Source organism: Scomber japonicus, chromosome 5 (assembly GCF_027409825.1).
Source record: "Scomber japonicus isolate fScoJap1 chromosome 5, fScoJap1.pri, whole genome shotgun sequence".
Lineage (NCBI taxonomy): Eukaryota > Metazoa > Chordata > Actinopteri > Scombriformes > Scombridae > Scomber > Scomber japonicus.
The window spans coordinates 25,173,859-25,200,688 of NC_070582.1; the positions used below are offsets into that span (position 1 = coordinate 25,173,859).

The 26,830-nt window shown below is 39.6% G+C and overlaps 2 protein-coding genes across 2 annotated transcripts; one reads left to right on the forward strand and one right to left on the reverse strand.

Annotated features, from left to right (window-relative positions):
- The first annotated feature begins 73 nt into the window (after window positions 1-73).
- On the forward strand, window positions 74-14,015 carry ttc38 (tetratricopeptide repeat domain 38). Its single transcript, XM_053318879.1, has 14 exons — window positions 74-153; window positions 1,417-1,494; window positions 1,615-1,696; window positions 3,287-3,458; window positions 5,564-5,737; window positions 8,524-8,599; window positions 8,940-9,059; window positions 9,209-9,268; window positions 9,498-9,536; window positions 10,114-10,195; window positions 10,853-11,018; window positions 12,584-12,743; window positions 13,213-13,286; window positions 13,662-14,015. Exons 1-14 carry the CDS (start codon window positions 124-126, stop codon window positions 13,747-13,749), a joined length of 1,401 nt encoding a protein of 466 aa, XP_053174854.1. The 5' UTR covers window positions 74-123; the 3' UTR covers window positions 13,750-14,015.
- A 401-nt stretch (window positions 14,016-14,416) lies between these two features.
- On the reverse strand, window positions 14,417-25,569 carry tspan33b (tetraspanin 33b). Its single transcript, XM_053319260.1, has 8 exons — window positions 25,355-25,569; window positions 21,943-22,000; window positions 21,245-21,372; window positions 20,983-21,057; window positions 18,331-18,426; window positions 17,802-17,930; window positions 15,951-16,112; window positions 14,417-14,529 (listed from the first exon to the last, which is right to left on the reverse strand). The coding sequence occupies exons 1-8, from the start codon at window positions 25,448-25,450 to the stop codon at window positions 14,461-14,463; spliced, it is 813 nt and encodes a 270-aa protein (XP_053175235.1). The 5' UTR covers window positions 25,451-25,569; the 3' UTR covers window positions 14,417-14,460.
- Window positions 25,570-26,830: the final 1,261 nt, after the last annotated feature.

The following is a 26,830-nucleotide window of genomic DNA, read 5'->3' on the forward strand; positions in this document are numbered from 1 at the left end:
CTTAGTTTGAAGGCAAACTAACAAAGCGTGACTTCCGGTGCTCCTCTATTATGTTTATTATCTGACCTCAGTGTCTGGAAGTTGGGAAGTTGTGAGAGTTGAGCTGCAGCTGTTTCCTCAACAATGATTGCTTCAAGTTACAGGGACTGTCAGGTTAGTGACGTGACTTCAGAAAGAATGACATTTTAAAAAGATACGTTTAAGCACGAGTAAGGAGACGATATGCGCCGTTTATTCGTAATTTAACTAGCAGTCAGGATAAACGGTGTTGTGAGTATTTATTGGATATACAGGAAAACGGAAATATCGCGATGTTGATTGGATAGGATTTAGCGCGTGGACATATGAAAGATGTTTTGTTTGTTTAAAAGCAGATTTTAGCCGTTACTGTGATAACTCGTGACTAAAACATGACATGAAATTGCCTTTAACGGGTTTATGGTTTTATGGTTTTATGGTAGTGAATTACATCTGCACAGTGAAAGTTAGTAGTGCACATTATCTGCCTGCACCTTTTTCATGGCGTTTAAACTTGAGTATTTGTGAAGCCATGGATGTTTATTGTAGTAAAAAGGGCAAAGGGGCGGATTTAGGAGTTGGCAGGATCTGGGGCTAAACCCAGAGCACCCACAGCCAGGGACATTTTTTTTTATGCAGAATTGCGTGCAGAATTGAATTTTACTGCATTGTATGACAACTGCAAAATCAATAGCCTACTAGTAGTCTGTCCCTATCCAAAAATAAACTATTACTACTGTGATTTATTTTGGTCCTTGTCAACAATTTTCCAAAAACAATGCACATAGAAATAAATAAATAATTATCAATAAGGAATTAGATCAAAAGGAAAACAAAAAAGATGTCATTTCACTCTGTAACACTGCCTCAGCTGAAATGTCTTCAGAGGCTTCACTCTTAATCATAAGTGTTATAAACTCGCTCAGATCTAGTCAGCGATTGTTTTGTCACTGTTCAGAAAAAATTACTTTAATTTTTTTTTTTTAATAGATTCAGGGCTTTTGAGGAAACTTTGGGGGCTGCAGCCCCAAAAGCCACCCCTATAGCTCTGCCCCTGTGTTAGAGGGCACCTTACATGGGTCATCACGTGCTTCTCTCATTCTGTGCAGGGACAAAAATGTGTATTTGTTCTGTGCTTCCTTGTTTTGTGATAGTTTGTTTATTGAGTTTTGTCTAGTTTTAAATCTGTGTCTTTATGTTGACAACTAAGACTGATTGTGTATATGTGGTGATGACGGGTTTGGGCTGGAGGGTTTGTATGTATATTTTGTGATTCATATTATTTTATTTATAAGAAAAATGAACTTTTAATCAGGAATATTGCTGAAGCCAGAATCTACATGTCCACACTGCTTTACAGTCTTTCTATCTACAAAATAATACTTGTGTCCCTTACAGGCATGGAGGGCAGAGGGTCTTCACATGTCCACCAGCAGTAATGAGGCTTGCAAACTATACGACGCCATACTTAATCAGGTAGCTAACACCCAACACCCAGACACGTGCTTCCTCCCTTCATGCATGCTTCATGTGACATGTGCATGTCAGTGAAAATACAAATATCAGTTAAACATCTCATTGTTGTTTGCCTCCTAGTATGTGAGATGGCGAAGCGATGAAACAGTGGGAGGATTTGAAGGATGCATTTCTGCTATCAAGGCAGCAGACCCTAACTTTGGTAAGGCCACCAAATAACTTCATTTAAAGGAGCATTGTGTGGGATTTAGTGCTATCTAGTGGTGAGGTTGGGGATTGGAACCAATGGTATAACCCTCCCATCGACTTCAAAGCATGTAGAAACACCTATATTCTTTGGCTGCAAACCTCATGGAAAACTCAAAAGGACCGCTCTAGAGCCAGTGTTTGGTTTATCTGTTCTTGGCTACTGTAGAAACATGGCAGTGCAACTTCAAGGCCTCCATGGAAGAAGATCAACTCCCTATGTAGATATAAAGGGCTCATTCTAGGGCAACACAATCACAAATCACTCAATTCTACACACTGCATCTTTAAAAAAAAAAAAAAAAATGAAGGTAGATGTGACAACGCTTTCAGAGAAGGTCTGACCAATAAGCCACATCAAGGAGTGGAAAAAAAGTATAAAAGGAGACATGAATGAATAAAGGTTAAAGGTTAAGGATGACAGCGGCAGGGATGACGATAACAGTGCTAAATTTATATGCTACCAAAATAACCTAATTAAAATTGACTATAGCCCTCTATATTTTGAAATAAACAACAAAGAGGTCAATTCCTTCAAGTTCCCTTTCATAAGGAAGGTAGAGGAACGACTCCATAAAAGCCTTTCTTGTCATCTCTCTTGTATTGGCTTCATTAAACTATGCAATAAGTGTCACACAGTCTGAGTAATCTAAGCACATAAATAGGAGGAGGGGTAACTTAAAAGTCAGCAGTTCTCAGCTAAACAACTTCAGACATACTCTAAACAGACCATCTTAACTGTAGGTTTTATTATTTAAAAAGCACAGGTGTAAATAACAACATTGTTAATGACAGCTGGTTACTCAGTCCTGTAATTTAGCATGCTGCCTAGCTGCAACGGCTCACTGGTGCAGTTAATCGGATGTAGCTGTCGTTAATGTTGTAATTGACACCTGTGCTTTTCTTGCTACCAGTCAAACTTTCTGCCAGGATTTTGTAGCTATTTTTACTTCATAATAATGTCTTGTATTGTTTGTAAGTTTAATAACCCCGTACTCTCATTACTGCTCCCACATTTGATGAACTCATGGATAATGAGCAATGACTTCCTGTGCATTCCTTGTTTTACTAAAAGCAGTGAGCCATACATTAATGTCATCACATTGATTAAATGAGTACTTGAGTAAACGCTGAATTATCATGGAGATTAACTTTCTTCAGAACGGATGGTGGTTACTTTAATGATATCTTTATTTGTCAATCAATGTTAATCTATTGTGACTCAGATTAAGGGAGTGCTATGGCTTTTAACAGCATCAGTGCTCGGTAACCACAAATTGTTTAAAGTGTAATTAATGATTAGGATAATTATACAGCTTGAAGTCAATACATAGAGTTAACAGTCACCAGGGCACACAGTGGGGATGATTTGCTTGAGAGATGAAAATAAGTTGAGAGGCCTGTCTGTAGTCGTAAAGGCAGTTACTTAAAAGCTCCCCTCAAAGGGAGAACTTTTACAAGTACATGTGATTTGATACTTTTAACTGTTACTGCAGTGAGAAAGTCCTAAAAGAAAAGACCAGTGTTATCTTTTTTCCCCCTGTAGTTATGGGCCATGTGATCAGCACAGGGCTGGAGCTGGTGGGAACAGGGAGCTCCACCCGTCTGAATGAGCGTCTGGCCAGTGATGTGAGGAGAACAGTGGAGTTGGCTAACAGCCAGGACATCACCCCAAGAGAGAAGCTTCATGTTAAAGCTATGGAGTTCTTCTCACATGGGTAAGATCCAGAGCCAGGTTGGAAAGGGACGGGAAATGCAGATGAAACAGATGGATGAATAAGAATTTGGATATAAGAGGCCAGTGGCTGCCAAAAAGAGGCCCTTAGACCACAAGTGTTCTTTGAAGATGTAACAGGGGAACCATAGCAACATTAGAGACATTTTTTAAGTATGCATCACTGTCCATTTGCAAGGGGTTCTAGAAATGTATATATTTCTCCTCTATGTAATCATACTGCATGAAACAATTGGCAAAAGAATAGCATTTCATTTCAAGATAAAGTATCACTGCATAGAAATTAAATACAGATTTAAACTTTAAACATTACGGTTGAAATGTTTGTGATAATACTTGAGTATAAAATTTATAGCTCAAGTGATACCTAATTCTTGAGGCCAATATTGATATTTAAGAGTTTTAAAAATCTGATAACAGTGTTTCAGCCCTTATGCATGTTTTTGAACATAATACAGAATATACATTGCTGACGGATCCCTTCAATTAGTTTTTCAATGAATTGTGAGGAAGAATGCACTGAGGGTTAGGGTTACGTACTGGACAGTATATGCTAATTTGAATACATCTTCAATAAGTTGACATCAGCTTATATATTTAAGCCAGTTCGCCTGCTGGCCTCCTCTGTGGGGACGCTGCAGGCCCTGCTCTCAGGGCAGCTCCTCTGTCAGGACAGGAAAATAACTGCTGCTCAGTCTGTTTCACCAAACAAGTCACAGTCACATCGTCTGTACCTGATCTGAGTCAAACTTAGTGTGTCACACATGCGCTATGATAGGTTTCATGTGACTAAGCAGATGCTGGAAATTTTGTTAAACTTTACTGTACTGGATTATATAAAAGCATCGACCACCTTGTCACAGACTGGGGATGTATGCTGCGAGCAGTGGAGTTCATCTTTTTAAATTGCTATGCTATGTTTTTTTGTCTCAGTATAGGTTTGCAATAGATAGATAGATAGATAGATGCTACTTGACTCAGATTGGGCTGCCCTGATATTGGTGACTGATACAGGAACTGCCTTACAGAGGAGGCCTTATTTCATGATTTCAAATAAAATGTACTCTATTTATCATCAAAATATAAGAACAAAAAGAACCCAAATAGCTTTATATGAAATTACTGTTTATTTTAACAGTATGTGCAGAATTGGAAAATTTGAGTTTCTTTCACGCTCTAGCAGTAACTAAATATAGTTTCAGACTTTTATAAATGGTGTGTGTTATTTAATTCCACAGCAAATTGTGGAACAGTGCAGAAGAGAGAGATTTGTATTGATTTAATATTGTACGTTTTGAAGTGCAGACTACAGTGCAGCTAACATTTGGTCCTCCATAGAGAAAAGATGAGCTTTGTTTGTCATCATGCCAGGAGGACTAGATTGCCTATGAAAGGATGTTGTCTTCTCAGGCAGAAACCTGCAAGAATGTGTTTTATCCATCAGGTGATATTCATTCATCCTTAAGTTCCTATGTAGTGCAGTCACACTCCTCACACCTACACCATTTGTCTGTCATACTGCAGTGTTACCCCAAGGTCTACTGCTGCCTAGCGTGAGATAGGGGCTGGGGGATTTGTGGAAACAGACAGTCTTGAGAAGATGCAGCATTTCAACCTCACTCTATTTCTAGACACTGCCTAATTCCTTAAAGGAGCTATGCTACTCTTGTAACAGCACCTTTCACATAGATGTCCTTTGAATAATAAGGAGAGGGAGGATTTAGGGATATGATGCATTAACCGATGTCTAAAAACAATGGTATTATGTATTTTGATATGATTATGTGAAACTTTGCTGTCATAAATGAATACAGGGGAAAAACTGTAGTGTGTGCCATAGACTGTTTTGTGAATTTCAGCTGCAGTCTAGCGTTTGTATTTAATCTTCAGTGTTTCTTTATGGTATTGTGTAATATACTGGAGTGTTTATCTTTCAACATTGTCTTAATACTTTGTTTTTCAAGGGTCTCTAATTACCTCCATTCAGTATGAAGCGTATCGTTGTCTGTGTGATTCTCTTTGTACACTAACTCTGCTGTCCTTCATACAAGTTTGTCTGTGTTCAACAATGACTCGTGTTTCTCATAGAAATTTTCCTAAGGCCTGTGATGTATGGGAGGACATTCTGGTAGATCATCCAACTGATATCTTGGCCCTCAAGTTTGCCCATGATGGCTACTTCTACATGGGAGCCCAAACCCCAATGAGGGACTCTGTGGCCAGGGTGCTGCCCTACTGGAAACCACATACACCTTTGTCCAGGTACGGAAGGATAGTGAAAGTCACTCAATGACATACAAAGACAGATCTTGTAGATAATAATAGACCTGTTCAGTGTCAGAGTCAGTGAGTGAATACGTGTGGGTAGTTGTAACAAAGGTTGCTCTCTCTGAGATGGTACAAAGTGTGTCAGGAGGAGTGTCAAGGTGCAGACGGTGATTGAAGCATACAGTCCTGCCGAGGGTAATTTCTCACACAGAGGGGACAAGCTAGGAGTATGCAAACACATCCAAACCAAAGAGGCCAGGTGCTGGGCTGAAAATGAACCATTGTTGAAATAAATGAACAGCTAGCATGCTGCAGGGCTCTATTGTCTACCTATACCTTAAATATATGCATCACACAAGGCACATGGTACAGTCATGTGACCTTTCATTGTGACATTGTAATAGCAAGGCAAATATTTAAATTCACATCCAGAAATACATACACACATTAACAAAACACCACTTTCCAGTTCAAATGAATGGACTCAATCTTTTGTAGCATATATTGTGTGCATGTACATACAGCGGGTAAAATAAGTATTGAACACGTCACCATTTTTCTCAGTAAATATATTTCTAAAGGTGCTATTGACATGAAATTTAATTTTCACCAGACATAGATAACAACCCATGCAATCCACACATGCACAGAAATCAAACCATAGGTGTCCATAAATAAAGTTATGTGTAATAATGTGAAATGGCACAGGGAAAAAGTATTGAACACATGAAGAAAGGGAGGTGCAAAAAGGCATAGAATGCCAAAACATCAGCTAAAATCTATCAGTAATAGAACAGAAAAGACAGCAATCCTGCCACTTGCAAATCAATATCAACTGGTTCATTCCCAACTGATGGCCATTAAAAAGGTGTCTCATTACCAAGGTGTCACACAAGAAACATCTCATGATGGGTAAAAGCAAAAAGCTCTCTCAAGACCTTCGCAACCTTATTGTTGCAAAACATACTGATGGCATTAATTACAGAAAGATTTCTAAGCTTCTGAATGTTCCAGTGAGCACTGTTGGGGCCATAATCTGGAAGTGGAAAGAACATCATTTCACCTTAAACCAGCCACGACCAGGTGCTCCTCGCAAGATTTCTGACAGGAGTGAAAATAATTATCAGAATAGTTGTCCAAGAGCCAAGGACTATTTGTGGAGAGCTTCTGAAAGACCTGGAATTAGCAGGTACAATTGTTTCAAAGAAAACAGTAAGTAATGCACTCAACCACCATGGCCTGTATGTACACTGTATGTACACCACTCCATTGCTGAAGAAAAATAATTTTGAAGCGCGTTTTAAGTTTGTTGCACAACATTTAGACAAGCCTGTGAAATACTGGGAGAATATAGCCTGGTCAGATGAAACCGAAATTGAACTCATTGGATGCCATAATACACATCTTGTTTGGAGGTCAAATGGCACTGCACATCACCCCAAAAACACCATACCAACAGAAGTTTGGAGGTGGGAACATCATGGTGTGGGGCTGTTTTTCAGCACACTACACTGGCAAACTTCATATAATTGAAGGAAGGATGAATGGAACAATGTACAGAGACATTCTTGATAAAAATCTGCCACCATCTACCGGGATGATGAAGATGAAACGAGGGTGGACATTTCAGCAAGACAAGGACGCCAAACACACAGCCGAGGAAACTCTCAATTGGTTTCAGAGAAAGAAAATGAAGCTGCTAGACTGGCCCAGGCAATCACTTGACAATAGAAAATCTATGGAATGAACTAAAGATCAGAGTTTATAGAAGAGACCCACGGAACCTTCCAGATTTGGAGACTGTTTGTGTGGAACAATGGGCCAAAATCATACCTGAGCAATGCATGAGACTAGTTTCTCCACACAGAAGGCATCTTGAAGCTGTCATTACCAACAAAGACTTTTGTACGAAGTATTAAATAAATTTCACTAAGCGCGTTCAATATTTTTTCCCTGTGTCATTCCATTTTATTACACATAACTTAATTTCTGAACTTATTTATTTTGGTTTCTTTGCATGTGTGGATTACTTGGGTTGTTACTGACATCTGGTGAAAATTACATGTCAATAGCACCTTTGGAAAGAGAAAAATGGTGTGTGATGTGTTCAATACTTATTTTACCTGCTGTATATTCATATACGCAGTAGTGTGCATAGCTCCACATACGTAAAGATGATGTGAGAACACTTGATAAGTGTCTCTAGAAAAAAACAGCCATGTAATGTTATTTGTACAGAAATGTATTGTTCTGAGTTAATGAAGTTCAGAATTCACTGGTGTAAGGTAACCCTCAATAAATCATTCCCGAAAAAAACTATGTACAAAATATACAATGATATAAATGATCATACTAAAGTGTATTTATCCTATAACAGGTGCAATATTACATTAAGACCATAAAAGAACACAAAGTGGGTAGCCTCGGTCTTTACCCTGAAATCATGCAGGCCCTTTTATGGGTGATAACTTGCAGAGCATTAGTTATTATTTTCCTCTGCATTCTTACTTCCAGCATACATAAGTAAAGTAAACAGATGAATCAGACCTAGCAGAACAATCAGGCCTTACAACAATATATTCAGGCTATATCTGTATTACAGAGACTTTACTAAGAGTTTACGAGGTCACTTTAAATCATTATCAGTTAGTCACTTTCAGCTGTTATTGTCATTGCTGGAGGCATGTTTTTTCTTCTTCAAAAAAACTAAAAAAACAAATTGATGTGAATTTTATAATATAACTCCATCGTAAAGGTTTTTTGTGTGTATGTGTTTTCAGCTATCTGAAAGGAATGTATTCCTTTGGTCTCCTGGAGACTCGATTTTACGACCAGGCTGAGAAAGTGGCCATGGAGGTGAGATTTTCTTCTCCATTATAGTCTGTTGTACACTGTTTCACCCTATTATTGTGGTTGGGTGGTCCAGGCTGTCTTTGCCTGCCTTGATTGTGTCAGTCCAATTCGGCAAGTAATTTGCTGTCAAACACCTATAATAAGCAGTTCATTCAGACATCACCAGCCTCACTCTTCTCTGCTGAATGCGTAATGCATACAAAGTAGTTGTAGGGGTCACTTGAAAAAAGATGAAATCAGAGATAGTGACAGAGATTTAAGCCTGCCATTATTTTTGAATTGTCATCTTATTCTGCATTACTGCTCCTTTTGTTCCACTGTACAAACTCATCGTCTTGTGCAGGGTCTTGCTCTGACTCCAGATGATGCTTGGGCTGTTCACGCTGTAGCCCATATTTATGAGATGAAAGCAGAGGTGGACAAAGGCTTGAAGTTCATGGAGGGCAGAGAGAAAGATTGGCAGGTACAGCCATTGGCACAGTAATTTTTCCAATCAATCATATCTGAGTAACCTTGTACAGTTCTCTGATAGTTGCCCGAGTCCTCAGATTTGAATTATAAGTTGAAATATCCTCAAGAAAAATATATCAAAAATCTCTTGTTTAATTCCAGGTATGTGACGTGTTGGCCAGTCATAACTACTGGCATTGGGCGCTATACTTCATCGAGAAGGTAAAGGTTATAATGAGTTTTCTCAGTCAAGCGTATAGTTGGCAGTAGGATTGTTTGTGGAACTTGTATTTATGATATCATTTCCCATGGGTAATTTGCAGCCTAGAGTTGATTATATTGCAAGATTAATTTGTGTTTGCATCTGTGCAACACAATCTATCAACCGAGCTTGTCTCTCAAGCCTGAAGTTATTCAAATTTTGACTGTCTGACCTCTTCCTCCTCCACAGGGGCAGTATGAAGCCGCTCTTCAAGTGTATGATTCTCAGGTTGGTTTGTGTCGAAAGTTCATATCCAAACTTTGCTGGTATAGTTGTATGAATACATGAGGCCTTCAACAGTCATGCATTTACCAATACACAGAGGGATACAGACTACAGCAAATGTGTTTCGCTTGTTGTGAGTCAACAGGGCAAGTGTGAGCAGATGGAAGTGAAATCCATGTGAAGATGCGAGAGCCAAGCAACCCCCCCCCCCTCCTCTCCCCGCCTCTCCCCTCCACCCCACACCCTCCCTCCCTCCCTCCTTTTTATGTGTCGACTGCCAAAGCTGATTACATTTTTATTCAGACACTCTAAAGTTAAACTCTTTGGTGTCATGTACCTTACAAGAACATTTCATAATGTTACTTACCACTGCCATACATTTGAACACAACAGAAATTCTTACATCAAGTTAGCTGAAAGTCATGAATGTTTTACTGCTGGGGAATCCCACCAGGCAAAAAATGTGTATTTTTGTTCTTCTTTGCCGTCTTTTGCCTATGTGGTCCTGTGGGGAGGTAGTTGCATGTTACATTCTTCAGTGTTCAGGGTGAATGACTAAAGTACACCCTGTTTCCCTAAGGTTTTCAGACGTTGTAAAGCCACAGGATCCATGTTGGACACTGTAGATGCCTGTTCAATGCTTTACCGACTGGAAATGGAGGGTAAGATACAAAGTTTATATAGGAATTCACAGGGCAGCTCAGCACTGGAACCACTGACTGCTTCAATGACACTAGGAAGAGAGTTCTGATCTGTACCATCTATCACACACACTGTCCTGGATGCCGCTGATCTGAGTTAAATTCAAATTCAGGAAATTATGCATATCATGACACAGTTAGATAATAATGTAAACACACATTTTTGCAGTGATCCCTTAGATGTGGTTACCAAACACTAGTGACTAGGTAATATATGTCATGGATGTGATTATACTAATTGTAAACACACAGAACATAAAAACATGTACACATAAGCTTGATTTAAGAAAAATGACCAAATATAACTTGGAAAAAAACCCCCAGCACATATTAGACAACATATACTCCAATACCACTATTTCTGTGGTAGACCAATATCAGCCAATAATGGTTGCTGACTGATATATCAGTCGAGCTTTAATTTTAAGATTCTAAGTGAAGCTACTAATGAGGTGAGACAATCTGTGATTGTACCTCATTAATCTGAAACCCAAGGTGCTGTTTTGGAAAATGATCTAATTAGCACACCTCAGATCAAAGTTAGACAGAAATGGCTGGTGACATGTCAAAAATATACCTTTCTCAACTAACAATATGTATTGTGTGGGTGCACATCAGGTGTGTGTGTGAAGAACAGGTGGAGGGAGCTGCTCCAGGTAACTCTGCCTCACACTGATGATCATGTGACCTTATTTAATGACCTCCACTTCCTCATGGTGGCGCTGGGAGCTAAAGAGACCGGGACTTCTCAGCGTCTGCTGGAGGGCCTCCAGGAATTGGCTAAGTGAGTTCCCACACCATTTCTTTTCTTCAGTGAACACCTCAACACTGTCAGCCTTACATAAGAGCCATCCAGGCCTTATTTAAAACAGACAGAAACAAGGCTGAGCGTAGGATGGTAGGATGCAGTCAGAGAATTCAGAGCTGCAGTTCATCTCGGAGACCAGGGTCTTCGCTCTGTAGCAGATGTTGTACCAGCAGCTGCTGCCTCTGGAGTTTTGTGGTTATAATGTGTTCTGGCATTCTGACCATGGACAGCCTGTGCTCTCCATTTTGTCATACACAATATCCACAGAAACGCTGCCATTTTAAACCAGTTCTTTAAATTGTCATGTTTTGCCCTGTTATGCAATAACACAAGTCACAAGAGTTAGGGGATGATGCACCTTCAGGGGAGAAGCAGCTCTCGAAAGAGTAAAAGAGATTCCTAAGTAAGAAATGGAAAGTTTCTCCTCAGCTCTACTTCCAGACTTCACGAAAGCTGCAAGAAAATGTTTAAGCTTTGCATTTATTTAGTTGCTTCACTTAACACAGCATGTGACTTGAGTTACCTTGGTTTGGTTGGATTGCATGGTTTTACATAATCCATACTTTTCCATAATGTAATTTAACAGTCAGAGACAGTCAGTCTAAGCATTAGCTAATCCAAGAAAGCTTTCCAGCGGTATTGAATCTCTGGTCTTACTGTGAAGTGAATCTTGTTCAGATGTTTGTCTTCCACACTTCAATAGAGAAATATTTCAACACCCTTGTCAGTGTGTATTGTGATGCCCCTCCCACTGTCTAGAGGGTTGCCTTTGCCAAGCTCAGCAGGTTATTGGCTGCTCATCTAATTTACCTGGTTCTTCCAGGCTATAAAAGCCAGTCCATGTTCCCATTCTTTCTCTCTCTTTCTACAGCTGATATCCACACTGCATCATTTTCTGTGGCTTTTGTGCTATCAACACCTCCACACTAGATATGCCATACATCCATAAACTGCTTCCACTCCCTATAGTTCAATTGTGTTGTGAGTTTTAGCAAATCATGTTTTAAGCATGTACCTCTTGACAGCCAGTTTGACGGTATAAATAAAGAAACAAGAGCTTTTTCTGTAGATTTTCATAATTTTACATTATAGATTTTATTATTATATAGATTATTATTATGGAATATTTTTTAAATGAGAAATCTACATTACTATAGTATAGTATATTCTGTAAAAATGAGTCCTTTATTTCTTCTCAAAAACTAAACAGACTTTTTATAATATAATAAACTACGTGTTTTTAAGAAAAAAAAACTACTCTCAAAATTGGTTTAATTATGGTAAAATGTTTTATATACATTTAATGAACATGTAGCGTTCTTGTTTGTCTTGTTTCCTTCTTGATGAAACAGTTTGGTAAGGGTTACACAGATATCTATAGATAATAGATAATATAATATACTCTTTTGCAATCCAACATGTATTCCTCAACAAACAAACAAACACTCTTCAAAACAGGCATACTTACACACTACTTTCTACAACTTCTAGTTGTACCAAGAAATGTTATTTCTTAGCCTAACAATTACTTTTCTTGACAGGGAGCCAGCAGACAATCAGCAACATCAGCTGGCTGGGGCTCTAGGCGTGCCGATGTGTCAGGCCATGATGGAATACAACCAGGGCAACTACAGTCGCAGTGTGGAACTACTGTACCCTTTACGCTATCGCATGGTAGGCGTAGGGGGCAGTGATGCACAGGTAAAGCACACAGAATTGGGCAGCTGTGGTAAATTCAAAACAAAAAGAAAAGTCAAATAAAATCAAACACAGATCCGACTGCAGTTTTCTTATGTAGTTGAAAAATGTTGAGCCTTGCAGCTCTCTTTCTTGGGATACGATTGATATTATATTATGTCTTCTTGAGTAAAACAAAACTCCCTGCTGTGAAAATAGGCCAGAAGTGAAGAATGCTCCACACAAGAGCTACAGCTTTTAACTCCATGAACATACTAGATAGTGTGGAGCACAGTGTACTGTACCAACATATGAATTATGAATCTCATTGATGGATGCTGATGGACTTCATGCGTGTTATGTTGTTTGTGTTCAGGGAACCGTTCCCTGAGGTGCAACAGTGTACATACAATATAACACAAAAGGATTGACTATACATATGGTGTTGAACTGATCTTTGTTCACTAATGGGTTTGTTCACTGTTGTTTGCAGAGGGATATCTTCAGTCAACTGCTTATTCATGCAGCCATGAAATCAGAGAATAAGCACCACCAGAAACTGGGAAGGTAATGCACAACAGGGATTTTAGGCCAAACATAGGAACATTTCAATCTTTTACAATTTTAGTGCTGTGTCTTTTCATGTGAACCTGCTGAGAGAATAGAGAAGAAAAAAGAAAGCTCTTGTGCTATTTGAAGCATTGGATTTCATCATGATGCTCTATAGTTGCTGTTGGAGCTGCCGTCCACTCAAGTTTAGCTGCTTGACTTTCTATGTGCACACAGAACACAAGCTGCATGTTCCCGTTATGTAACCGGCATCCCCTGTCTGTACACCATGTTACACTTTCATTATTGATCAGGTTAGCCTCTCTGCTTGTAGTCTCTCTGAATTTGTGTTCATCTCTTTGTACTGTGTTGTGTTGTGCTGAATTTCTCCAGATGTCTCCTGGTAGAGCGTGAAGCCGTGAGGCCAAACTCCCCTCTGACTGATCGTCTGATGCAGCAAACCCTGGCTCTTCACGACTAGACTGTTTGCAAGGTGCACTGAGCAATTTCCATGCACAAAAACATCAAAGCTTCACCACAACTTCATGTGCTGCTTTTTGGCTTCGGGATATCCCTTTACCAACCAAACTGGTATAGGAGCTTGGCAGCATTGTCAAGACATTTGAAACCATCTTCATGCTCTGTTTTGAATATAGCAGAAGGCCTTTTAAATAACAGATGATCTGTTTTTAAGTGAAAAAATGTGCACATTTTCTCAAAATCATGAGCTAATATTAACCACAGGTTGCCATTTTGTATGTTAAATAACCTACAACTATGATACCTAAACACCTGCTTTATGTGATTTCATTATTTTAGTTAACCGATCTGACAACTCGAATCAGATTTGTCAGTACATCTTTCTTCTCATGATGACAGAACTTCATCAAATGAATTTTATTAGCAAACATATCACATTTAAATATAAATACTTTTCAGAGATAAAATATTCATGTCAATATCAATACAAAAATCATGTTCAAAACCAATAAATATACATTTTGCATGTGATCACTGTTTGAGCAGCACAATAAAGTGTAGCACACTTTGTAGGCAACACCACGTTAAGAATAAGAAATGTCGCAGTGATACAGTAGCAGTAAAAAAAAGATGTCCTTGCTCATGCCAGAGGAGTTGAGCAGAGTACTGTAAGTTCTTTTCTTCCCTCCTCTTCCCTTGTGTCGGCCCACGCTCACAACACGGAGGTAATCTCATCTTGGATCTGAGAGATCAGGATCTGGGACAGCACAATGCCTGCAATCTAGAGGACAGCAGCAGCCACTTAAGATGACAGAATAGACTCTCTGCAAATGTACAGTCTTTGCCAAGCATCTCAAGGTCCCTTGGAAAGAGTGCCGTAATGCTCATTTGGCTCTGGGAGGAAATGCTCCCAAACGAGATAACACCGCTTGGATAGTGTCACTTGTAATAATTTTAGACTCATATTTACAGGATTATAACACTACATACATATCACTTCCCATAGAGCTGATCACCATGCAACAGAACACCCACATTCAGTGGCAAACACAGCTTTTAACAGAGCTTTTCAATAATTAGCAGTTTGATTTTAATGTGGCTTGTTAAGCAGACAAATCCACTAACAGTGTTCAGTCAGGATGTGCAAGACAAAAAAAAAAAAAAAAGTGGGTAAGTTCATCATCAGATCTACTGCACATCAAAGCAGCTCGAAAACTAATGCAATTGTTTTGACGGGACTCATGGGTAATTCACATGCTTCCCTCTCAGTAGAATCATCAGGGACCCAATCAGGCAGATATGAGAGCGAGCGAGATCAGGCTAAAGATCCCATGGTAAAGCTGCATACTGCGAGAGAGACGGAATGCAATGTGACAGCACCAGAATCATTTTGATAAATAAGCGGACTAATTATTTAGAGGCAGCTCTTGATAAGTGCTAATTTGATTTCATGGCCAATCTAACATATTGACTTATGTTATTAACAGTACTTAATGCTTTGGGATTTGCTGTGTCTTTGTGCAGCAGAGCTCACACAGTAGGAGAGAATAGTCAGTATCCTTTACTTAAACACAAAGTTTAATGCATCTTACACCTGTAGACTTTTACCTCCTGCTCGCTAACCTGCACTTTCGATCTAGTCTCATAAATTAATGATATACTATAAAATTTTCATGGTGCCTTTGTGTCTAGTTATTGCTGTCTAGGTATGATACTCCATTTTAAATGAACTCCATCATGATCACCTGACATGAACCCTGCACCTCTGTTTGTATTTGGATTGGGATATTCTATATGAGACAAACCTAGGTTTTGTCAGGAAGTTGTTGAAAACTCTCCAATTGATGTTTTATTTGCACATTAGGAAAGGTGCAGGCCCCTGATTGATGAAGTGTTGCTTGGACTATTTCACTGCCCTGTTCAATGCAGCACGCGAGTCTGTCTTTAAGGGAGCAGCAGAGCGCCGTCAATATCTCGACTGCTGCACGCTCAATCTGGTGAGCTTTCACTTGATGCCTGTATTGACCCGTGTGTTTGGGTGTGTGTGCATGCGTGTGTGTGTGTGCGTGTGCGTGCGCTTCTTCAAGACAAGACTAAAGTCATCTTGGCCCAGAGTTGTGGGTGCTTACTGACAGCGCAGGACTGTGCAAGGTTGCCAATTAGTGCACAACCTGCATGAACTGAGTGCGTGAGTGGGGTTACCTGAGGCAAAGCCAGACCCAGAGCGAGAGCCCCCACCAATAGCAGATGAGACTCGATCCACATCACCGCTTTGTCTGCACAGCCTACCGGGTAGATTGACTTGGTTGCCTCCAGGAAGTTCTGGGTTTGAACCCCAAAACCGCACATGGTGTTGATTACTGTCTGTATGCCGGATGGACAAAAGCAAAAACAGAGAGTCAGAGAATGTAAGCTTTAAAAAAAATGATCTTGTTGAGCAGCTGTCTTTTTCTTTGGATCGCATTAATCTGAAACACTAGCAACAGTATTCAGAGGATGCTTTCACAGGCTGTTTTTTCACACCTCGTGTGTTATTTTGCAGTGACAAGGATATTAACTATTGTGACAGCTGAGGGAGAGTTTTTCAGAAGCCCGCTGACTATAGAGATTTGCAATAGAAAAGAGGAGAGGAAACAACAAGAGAGGAATACTTAGATCCAGCACAGCCACGTCCATTTGATGTGACAAGGAATACTATTAAGTCCCTAAGGTAGCCATGCAGTTGCGGGCTATGAACAGCAGGTTGCAGCACTGCATTCATTCTTACAGTGTTTAATTAATTGATTTTTCACCCATGTGGAAAAAGGTTGCTGTGATCTGTTGTCCGTGAAGCATGATGTATAATCAATATTAGTGTGATGGATCTACATGCACTCTTTAGTTTTTAGTATCACATAGACAAGAAGGAACTGTCAGTGGTGGCCCACATGCAGGAAGCTATTTTGCATGTGTGTTTGTGTGACTGCAAATATGTGTATTCATGCATGCATCAGTACACTATATACTGTTTGTGTGCCTGCATGCGTCCTAATCTGCACACATCATTTTTTATGCATGTGTGTGCCTATTCTGAGAAGACAAAATATCATAAAACCTTCATGAGAAGAACTGGGATTTTGTAGGAAAATCACTACGGCTAACACTGCTAAAGTTGATGATGTTACCGTGCTAGATATGTTCATCACACGGCAGTTGGTTAGTTTCAACCACTGTAACTCTTTGTTGGTGCAGTGGTACATACATCATCTTTATTTTAGAGACTTTTTCTTCATTCCATCATTATAGTTTTATTTTTTATTTTTTGCAAAGCACTTCATGGAACTAGCTTGCAACTCGCTCTGACAATCAAACATACAAACCAGTCATTCATGAAAACTGCAGATATTTCACAAGGGGAAGCTGGCTAGTCATTTTCAGACCAAGTGTACGCATGACAAGCTCCAATATACCAAGGAAAAGAAAGTAATAACAGCAGTAATTTATACCTGCAGCTGTTGACATGTCAGTGTTGCCTCAAAGTAAAAAATAAAATGTGTCTGCAGTTGTAACACACTTCCAATGCTTTTAAGACATTGGTTTCATTGGATGTCTTCCAATTAATAGCTGTCAGATTGTGCTGGGTGGGGTGTTGCACCACGTGAAAAAAGCAACATCAGTACAAAAAACAAACTGCAGTTGTAAGACTCGCAAGGCCTGAAGTTATGTTTGTATTAGCCAAGATATAGTGTTATTTCAGCATTTAGCCTAGCCCACAAAAATGTAACTGAAAAACATTTTGACATGATAGCTGCAGTGCTGGTTACAATAAGGGTTAGGGACTCGCTGTTTCCTTGCTGATTGATACACGTACAAGTTTTTCACGGAGCCCCATTAACTCCATAAGTTGCCTCAAATTACTCTTTTTGTTTTTTTTGCTTTTGCTCTAATAGCTTTTTATATTGAACAAATTGGTTTTGGTTTAAGTTTATGTAAAGTTAGTACTTTTCCATGAACTGCAAAAACGATTACAAACAAACAAACAAACAAACAAAAAGAAAGGAAAACAGGACGGACCTCCCCGGGAACAGGAGTGCAGCAGGAATAAGGTACAGCACATCGTTCAGTGCTGGGGTTCTCATGTGTACAGTTAAAGTACAGGTTCCATGACCAGTCCGTGTAATTGTTCCACCCACAACACTTGAACTGAGTGAAGGGGAGAGAAAGAGAGAGAGCACAGCTTAGGCATATATTTAGAAACATGATTTTACACTGTACATCCTGCCAGTCTGGGCATCTCCCATGGGAAAGCCCATGCTCACAAGTGTGCCAGTGGGTGCAGATGGAGGAGGACTATCACACGAGGAGACCCACAGAGTACAGGAACTGTATGTTACACATAGCCTCTCATGTGGAAAACCCTCACACAGGCCAAAATAGAAAACATAAGACATAGAGTTCTGTGGTCTCTGGCTGTGGTTTCTTGGTTTAGTGCTCAGACGTATTCAATAAACCACTAGCTGTGATCAATTTAAAGATTTCTGTGATGTGGATAGCTACAGACACAAGCACAGCCACTCTAGCTAAGTAGAATTGGCCAGAGCACCTCTTTTTGGATGTAATCCATCAGGTTCTGCAGATCCAGGTCATCCCTGTAGTGAACAATGGCTTTCTTCACAAACTTTCCCAAAGCATCACGAGTCTAAGAATGGAGACACACGGGAGTTTATACACAGAATAATAGCTTTAATACAAACATTGCCATGTTCTAAAGAAATGAAATCCGTTAAGTTTTAATAACTTCATTAAATGGTAAACAAGCGTCTGTAACCAAGCGCCGAAGGTGCTCGGTGACATGGTGAAACCTCTCTTGGCTGGCTCAGTTAATTACTCAGGGTGCATCTGTGGAGAATTGCAAAAAGCCTCTTTGTGAAACCTCATTTGGATACTAATTTATTATAATTAGCATTTTTTATTTGTTATTGTGACTATTTTTGTGTATATTATATTGTTGCATTACACATACACACACATAGACATATATTTATATATATTTATGAAAGGCCAACTTGGGACATATGTTAACCATGTTTTATGCTCTATTGTAAATTTTATGATATGCAGCATTAGTCTCTCCATTGAATATTCTGCACTCAGGTATCCGTAAATTTAAAACTACACATGAATAATAACGTCCTCTTGTTTGTATTGTATGAGCATCCTGTGTGTTGTATCTCAACAAGATGGCAGAGAAACAGAAACACTGCTGCCACATGAAGGCTGGAAGAACGCAGCATAGCAATGATAATAAAACAAATCAAGCCTTTGGGATCAATACACATGATACATACAACACATAGAGCGCAAATGCAAGTTTTATACTATCTTAGTATTGGCAGATAATTGCCTTAACTTATCCATTTGTTATTGTAATGTGGTAATTTTCAGCAGCTCCGCTGGAGCTGAACAAACATAATGAAATATAAGTGAAAAACAGTGATTTGATTGAATAATGTGTAATAAGGATTTCAAACTAAATGAGGCGGATTCAGACATTCATATTGTGTGCGATTATATTTGTTGGCTTTCATTGTCCATTAAATTATATTCTTTTCCAAGTTATTAATGAGGCCTTGCATTGTTAATATTTAGTTTTTCTATTCTCACATATAAATAGAGTGCTGAAAAGGTATTTAATGCAAATTTCCATCCTTTTAAATTCTGAGAACAGGCAATCCATGGTTGTACAGCTGGAGTTCAGATGTAATGTATGCTAATATGGAGCACTGTATGCTAATAAATCGCTGAACTTTAAAATTTCATTAAGCTTGAAATGAATTTCTGTGAGCGGTTTGCTGAAGGCTCTCGGAATTGTTCGTATTACATCCCGCGTTGGAGGTTATGTTGATAAATGCTGTGAGCTGTATCAAAATAGCCCAAATTTTTATCCTGGAGTAGTTTAACTAAATTGCGTTAGGATTTTTTACAACAATCCTCCTCCCCATCATCACCTCATTCCTCCCTCTGTTTCTTTCTTTCCACGTGGTACAGTATGCTCGTGGGCCTCAGAGCCCACCGTCACACCTCCCCATGTCATTAGCGGCAAAGTCTCCTTCAAGGGATCTGTTGAAATGGAACATTTGGTTCCACTTTGAAGTGCCGAAGCATTTGAATCATTTAGCGAGGAAGGATGCTGGGAGGGTTGTTAAACTGCTCTGTTTAGCAGCAGGCAGTCCGAGCGCTGACAGAGAACACAAGGGAGAGGAGAGGTATCATCAGACACCAGGCTCCTCGCCACAAGACACTGATGTCAGGGAATGTTGCCACGGCTGGCTGTTGTGTTTTTTATTCTCAGTGGAACGCTAATGGGATGTTACTGTAAGAGATAAGTGGATGCTAGACGGGGTATGCTTTCTTTCCCTGTAGCCTCCAAATCAATCACCAAGGTCATAAATGGGACTCAGACAGATACATAGGGACATAAGTACATATAGTATAGCCTCCAGTCACTCAGTGGGTTACCTGCAGTCATTCAGATACAGACACGTTTAATCAGTGATATCATAACCTGGGGATCAGGACCTCCACAAGGGGTTACAAAATGAAAATGATAAGAAAAAAAGAAATTGTCATGCTTTCTTCTCTTCTAAATGTTTGGCTAACCTAGCTGTTTGTTTAACACCCTGTCACTGATTATTTCCAGATCTTAGCAATTAACTGGGTGTCTACACTGTTATTATTGCAGAAAAGAATGATGGCTAGAATTATGAAAATGAGGCTCAAGTTGCAATAAACCGTGATTCTCCTTTTTAAGTTATTTTAGTTCAAGTAAGTTCAACTCAAGAGTGTACTTAAAGAGAAATTAGGGCCAGTTTCCTTAATTTTCTTACAGCCTTCAAAACAAACCTGATACACATATTTGCCAGGCTTGTAAACACTAAACTTGTGAACATGGTTATGTGTGTGTTTATTTTTCTGGGTTTGCTGTGTGGCTCAGGCATTGACATTCCTCTGTCAGCTCAGCAGACCCATCAGTGGGTTCAAATGCTGAGCCTTAGTAAGTTGTATACACTGGAGTAAACAGCATGCAAAATCAGTGGAGCTCAGGGGCATTCCCAGTCGTTGCTGTCAGTCACTGTAGAGCACAACTGAATACCGAATGTGACCTCATTGTGATTTGCTGCATTGCTTTTATATCATAAATAATATTATATTTAACTACGCTTGTGCACATGACTGTAAGTAAAGAGGCAGATACCTGATCAGAGTAGAAGAAGCCCAGGATTGCTATGGCCAGCTGGGTGAGGAAGACCAGTGTCAGGCTGAAGGAGAACTAAAGAAAGGAGAAAAAAAAGACACAATATGAAAACTAAAGTCTGACTAAGACAGAATCATAACTGACAGATTTGCCGTTACACATGAGATTTAAGGCTTGGCTTTGGATGAAATGTAATTTGAGCTACCATATCGGAAGCACACACCAGTGCCAGTATTAGTAATGTGTCTGTTATGGCTATTACTGTTTTGAGGAGGCGAATGTTCTCTCTCAGGGCTCCGATGCAACCGCAGAAAGTGATGAAGAACATGACCACCCCCACCACAATTAGGATGACAGCCGGGTCGATCAGGAACGTGTCTCGCACTGTGTCTGGCAGAAAGACAGAGAGAACCCCTTCTTTATTTTATAGACTTAGTTTTTTTTTCTTCTTTTTCTTCTTCTTACAGCAAACAAACAACATTTATCTAAACCTGTTTCCTCCCGCACACCACTTTTTTTTGTTTTAGAATCATCTCTTCCTACACTGTCCGCCTTCATTCTCTTAAATCATCAATAATCTGTAGAGGATTATACAGGACACAGAAGCGTAATCAGCGGGATGAGTCCAGGTTAATCCTTTTTGTTGCTCTACTGTATATTACAAATGATAATGACAGCAGGTAAGCCAAGGATAAAGCTAAAACTCACTGATCCACTAAACGTGATGTGATGTCAACAGGTGTGCTGCCAGAAAGAAGCCACCAGCACACACTCCAGCGCAGCTAGATACTGCAGTGTATGCACTAACAGTTCATCACAGTTTTTTTACTCACTGTGAGCATAAAACTGGACATGAGAGGGCATGCATGATAAAAAAAAGTCACTTTCCATACATAACACAAGATTATGGACCAATTTCGAGAGTTTGAGAAGTGTCAAAAAGTGTGTAATGGTATGTACCTGTAGCTTTCTGGACTTTAGCATACACCCCCATTGCAACAATCAACAAGGAGAACACCTGAGAAAAAGAAAAAAGAGTTTTTTTAAATAAGTTTTTGCCACAAGACATGAATCAGGTGGCAAACACTGAGAAGATTACTTCCCTGATTGATCTGATTGTCCTTCACATTCCGCTTGGAAAATTCAACATCTGCTATTTCCAAATTGGCTGCCAAACTGTGTTGCATTCACTTGTTATGATGTTGGCAAACCAAACACTGGCATAGAAAAGGGTTTTGGGGTTGTTAAGGAAACAGATAACTGACACTTTGGGAAATCCGTGTATTCACTTTCTTGCCAAGAGTTAGATGAGATGTTTATACCTCTCTCATGTCTATCTACTGAATGTGAATCTAGAGCCAGGAGACGATTAGCACAAAGGACAAAAAAAAAAGTCTGTCTGTCTAAAGCTTACATGATCATATAAATTAAAACATCCCATCTTTAAAATCTGTTAAAATAAACAGTGCAAAAACAACTTGTTTTTCCAGGGTAGCTATTTCCCCTTGTCTTCAGTGTTTTTTGGTGACAAACGCTATCTGTTTCCTGGCTGTAACTTCACATTTAAAGGACACAAATGAGAGAGGTATCAGTCTTCTCAACTAACTTTCAGCAAGAAGGCTAAGCTAATTTCCCAAAATGACAAACTATTCCTTTAAAGTTCAGGGACGACTCTCTGGGATCCATTTGAGCAGCTCTGCTGCCTATTAAAGTGAGTTGCTTTCAGTGTGCTGGCTCTGTTATGAGCAGACTTTTATTTACTTGATGAACCAGGACAGGAGGGATTGGATTAGAGATGATGAGCCTTTCCTCAGGTGCTGAGTATGCAGAGCACCTGCTGCCATGGTAACCCTGCCGGTGTATGTGTTTATAATGAACGGACAGATGGATGTCAGTGGGAAAAAGGAAAAAACAAACAAAACATACGGATCTTGGCTTCAACAGTTTAAATTTGGAGGATGTTAATATGGAACATGGACACAGAAGCAAATTCAGTTTATGCTTTTAAAGCAAAATCAACAGAATTCAGAGCTTCTGCCTTCATATTTCCACATGAGAGGAGCGTCTGTGTAAATCTCCCTGCCAAGTGGAACTTGACCTTGGATAGAGCACCATGGTTGTTATTCACCCAGACTTTACTGAGCGATGTATTGTTTTTATGACTATAGTAGGTGGGCTGTACATAATTATTTTTATTCTTCTCTTCATTGTAAAGAACTGCAGCAGCAGTGGTAGAGAGGACAAATCAGAGAGGAGGTGAAAGAGGGAGAGATAGCATTAGGTGGTTTTTGTGAGGACCTCAGGGTGCTGTTGATCTGTCTGAGACCTGTTCTATGATTAAAACAAAACACACACATACACAAGAAAACATTACAGTAGCATAAAAAACCTCCCACTGTGTAAAATATTAAACACAAAAGAGGCGTCGACAGCCCACACTGTGCATGCAGTGGATAAAGGGAAGAATACTTCCTTTTAATGAGGTCTGAAAATAGTGACAACATTCAGGCACAGACGGCCGTGTGCAGTAAGTAATAGTGTTGCTTGAGGATGCTGCCATGAAATAAAATAGCAGAGAGAGGAGAAAATAGGTGAAATTAAAGCTTCCTGTTGATTGCGTTGTCAACACTAATTTCCCTGCTGCCCTTGATTGTTTTTCTCACCTTGAATAACAATCTGCATGGCTTGGCTTTCATTTCCAGTCCCCAAATCCAGTTCCAAATTCTCTTGATTACTAATCGTGAGCATGTCTATATACAAATTCTCAGTTGTGTCTATGTGTCAATGTGTACAAAATGCCTTTTTTTTGTTCAGGGTGTATAAACATGGATTTGTTTTGTTTCTGTCTGAAAAGCCTATATTGGATCTCTGAGGGTCACGAGGAGCCGCACTCGATGGCGTAATTTGCTCTGAAAAAAAAAAAAAGGTGTAATTTCTATTTGGCAGACTTTATGTCCAACACAATATTTGTTATGTGCTTTAGTGAATTGTTGCTTTGAAAGTGGCGTTTCATCTCCCCCACATTTTTCAATCAATAATCTGTCTCAACAGGACAGTAGCTGGAAAAAAAACCTGTCAGTGATGCACATTTTCTTTGTCACTGTTGTGTTTTCAAGATTTTTGATGCCCAGGGTATTTTTTTAAGGTTATCGTGTGTAGGAGCGTGTGCACCTGCAGCTCTATTTGTCACTTTGCCAGTGTGTGTGTGCTTATGTTTACGGGTGGCAGCGTGTATTTTCCACAGAAGACACACACACACACATACACAGTGAATATATTCCAGTTCTTTTTTCAGGTTTTTTTCAAAAGGATGAATCAGGCTTCTCCCAGTGAATTGTGCACGGAGGTGAAAGCCAGCTGAACTGAGCTGTGGGGACACGAGGACAAAGGCCTTACGGATTAGGGCTGCAGTGTTCACTTCTGAGCCCCCGCGTCTGATAAACAAAGTCAACGCAGGCCAGGCTGTGTGGTTGCTAGAGCTGCTTTTTTTTGCTGATTGGCTCTAAATGGAATTAGAGTGCATTACACAGTTTGCCCCCTCGCTGTGCATGTATAGGACTATATGGACAGGGATATGATGGAGGTACAGATGTGATCTACTGTATGTGCTCAGAGTGGTAATGTGTGGGAGTCAAAGAGCATCTTAACTGTGTGTGTGTTTGTGTGAGAAAGCAACTGAGCTCAGATGATGAGGGACAAAGGCCTGATGGATGGTGTAATGACTGCATCAAAGTGTTCCTGTACTTTTACATCTTTCTATCACAATCCCGGTTGTCTCCCGAGCCTCCCACTCACACTAATTACCAGCAGTGGAGCTGGTAATTTGGGACTTTTTTTTGTGCTGTAATGTTGGGAAGTGATGCAACATATAGTATAGTAGCTTGGAGGCTTTTAAGCAACAGTATTTGACAGTAAATACATAGAAACATTTAGTTAAAGACTACCAGCAGGTGTTTTGCAGTTCTTTATGAGATGGTGCTCAGCTGATATGATATAAGAATGCAACACTCCAAAATTGCTACAGTGATGTATGAGCAATCTGAATGTCTATATACATTTAAAATAGGTAGCAGTGGGGAGGCTGGGTGCTCCTGCTGTTTGTAGCCACTTACAATCAGAATTATGTTCCTTCATTTATTATGTATACTTTTTTTCTTTTTTAGTTTAGTTATTTTTTTTCTTCTTCTAATCACTTGAGAGCAGATCTGACTTTGTTTCTCGCCCTGAGAGCTGGCAATTTGTATGCTTAGAAATATCAACAAAATGTGGTGACGCAGGACACCATGACAGCTGTGCTTTGTTTTTTTTTTTTGGTCTGCACTGGTCTGTGTTAGTAGAAGAAAAAAACAATCACCAACTCAACTCTACTCACCCAAAATAAGAAGCTGAAGAAGAAGAGAAAATATCTGATCCAGGGGTTGACGAAGGAGAACGTCTCCGCTCGATTCAGATTAAGTTTCCTATCCATTGTTTCTCGCTGTTTTTACAGTCCAACACGTAAACCACTGTCAGTTTTGCTCCAAGATCCAGCCCCAAGATCCAGCCCCACCCCGCGGATACTCAGCCGCCATGTGAATCTGTGAGGAGGGGGTCGTTCGCAGGCCGGGTGTCAGGCTGGCTAAAAAAGGGGGCATGAGGCAGTGACGCTACCCTGCTATGCTGGTGGGGCCCAGAAGTATCTATGTAGGCCGGTGGGTCAGATTACACAAAAAATATCTCTGGCTGACTGCAGCTGAATGGCCTACGAGTTTAGGAGTATTGTGAACCTGCCCCGCTCTGTATGGCTGCCTTTTTCTCTATTACATCAAAGTTACTGCATTCTTCTTCATTGTACCTTTACTTTTTATATTACTGTTTATCAGTTGCAGCTGGTAACTCAAAAAATGAGGGGAGGGGGGTTAAACCAACCCAAGGTGTCAAGTTATGTTTAGTTGTCTACTTATATTCAAGTTATGTGGTTCATAATGTGTCATTTTATCATTTTTTACCAACAAAATCAGACAGCATATCACATGGTTTACACGTTTCCATGGCATTTTCTTAGTATACAGAGCTATATGAAGTAACATATAGTTGATAATCTGATGCAGGTACAGATTGGTGCTGAATACTAAAAAGACTGAACACTAAGAACATTCACAGATCTAAAAGTGTGACTTAAACACTGTTATCTATATGCATGATACAGCCTACAGCTTAATAGTGTTCACATATTCTAGTTACTTTTAGTATTTAAAGTCTTAATTCTAGTTACTTTTACAGCTCAGTTTAAAAACCAACAAGAACAATGAAGTCTCACAAGCAAGCAGCCACACTTCCTGTCCAGACAACTACCAGTCAGATATCGTTAACAACAATGACAAACAAGCTAAATCTCCTAGTTGTTTCATTATGATGCTGCTCATTTTCTATTAGTGATGAGAGGAGTTCCCATCAAGGCCACCATCCCATCCTGTTTGTCCAGCCTGGACAGCTGAAATCCATTCTCGCCGTTAGGTCACCAGTCCATCCGCTACAACAAATTAAGTGTTGCATTAATTTAAAAATGGGAAGAGGTAAATCTGAAAATTTGGACTCTCTTGAAAAGAAATAACATGAAATTATTTAGTGATGTGTTATAAGTAGTTCCTAGCCTGTAGTATGTAAAATTAATTTAAGAAATACCACCTTAAGGAGGACAGCAGGAGCCCATCCTTCTTTGCTCTCCTCTCACCACTTCACACAGACAGCACGTTCCCCTCTTACCTGCCCTGCAGGTGTTGTGGTTGAAACATTTTAATCAAAATTTCAATTATGAGTTCTTTTTTTTTTCAAAGAAGAGGGAAAACATTTTTTAAATGATACTGGG

Coding starts and splice junctions, on each gene's coding strand:
- ttc38 (XM_053318879.1), top strand. CDS start 124: ATGATTGCTTCAAGTTACAGGGACTGTCAG. Junction 1,697..3,286: donor GGCAGCAGACCCTAACTTTG/GTAAGGCCACCA, acceptor TTCCCCCTGTAG/TTATGGGCCATGTGATCAGC. Junction 10,196..10,852: donor TTACCGACTGGAAATGGAGG/GTAAGATACAAA, acceptor GGTGCACATCAG/GTGTGTGTGTGAAGAACAGG.
- tspan33b (XM_053319260.1), bottom strand. CDS start 25,450: ATGGATAGGAAACTTAATCTGAATCGAGCGGAGACGTTCTCCTTCGTC. Junction 21,373..21,942: donor TAAAGTCCAGAAAGCTACAG/GTACATACCATT, acceptor TCTTTCTGCCAG/ACACAGTGCGAGACACGTTC. Junction 17,931..18,330: donor TGGATTACATCCAAAAAGAG/GTGCTCTGGCCA, acceptor CCCTTCACTCAG/TTCAAGTGTTGTGGGTGGAA.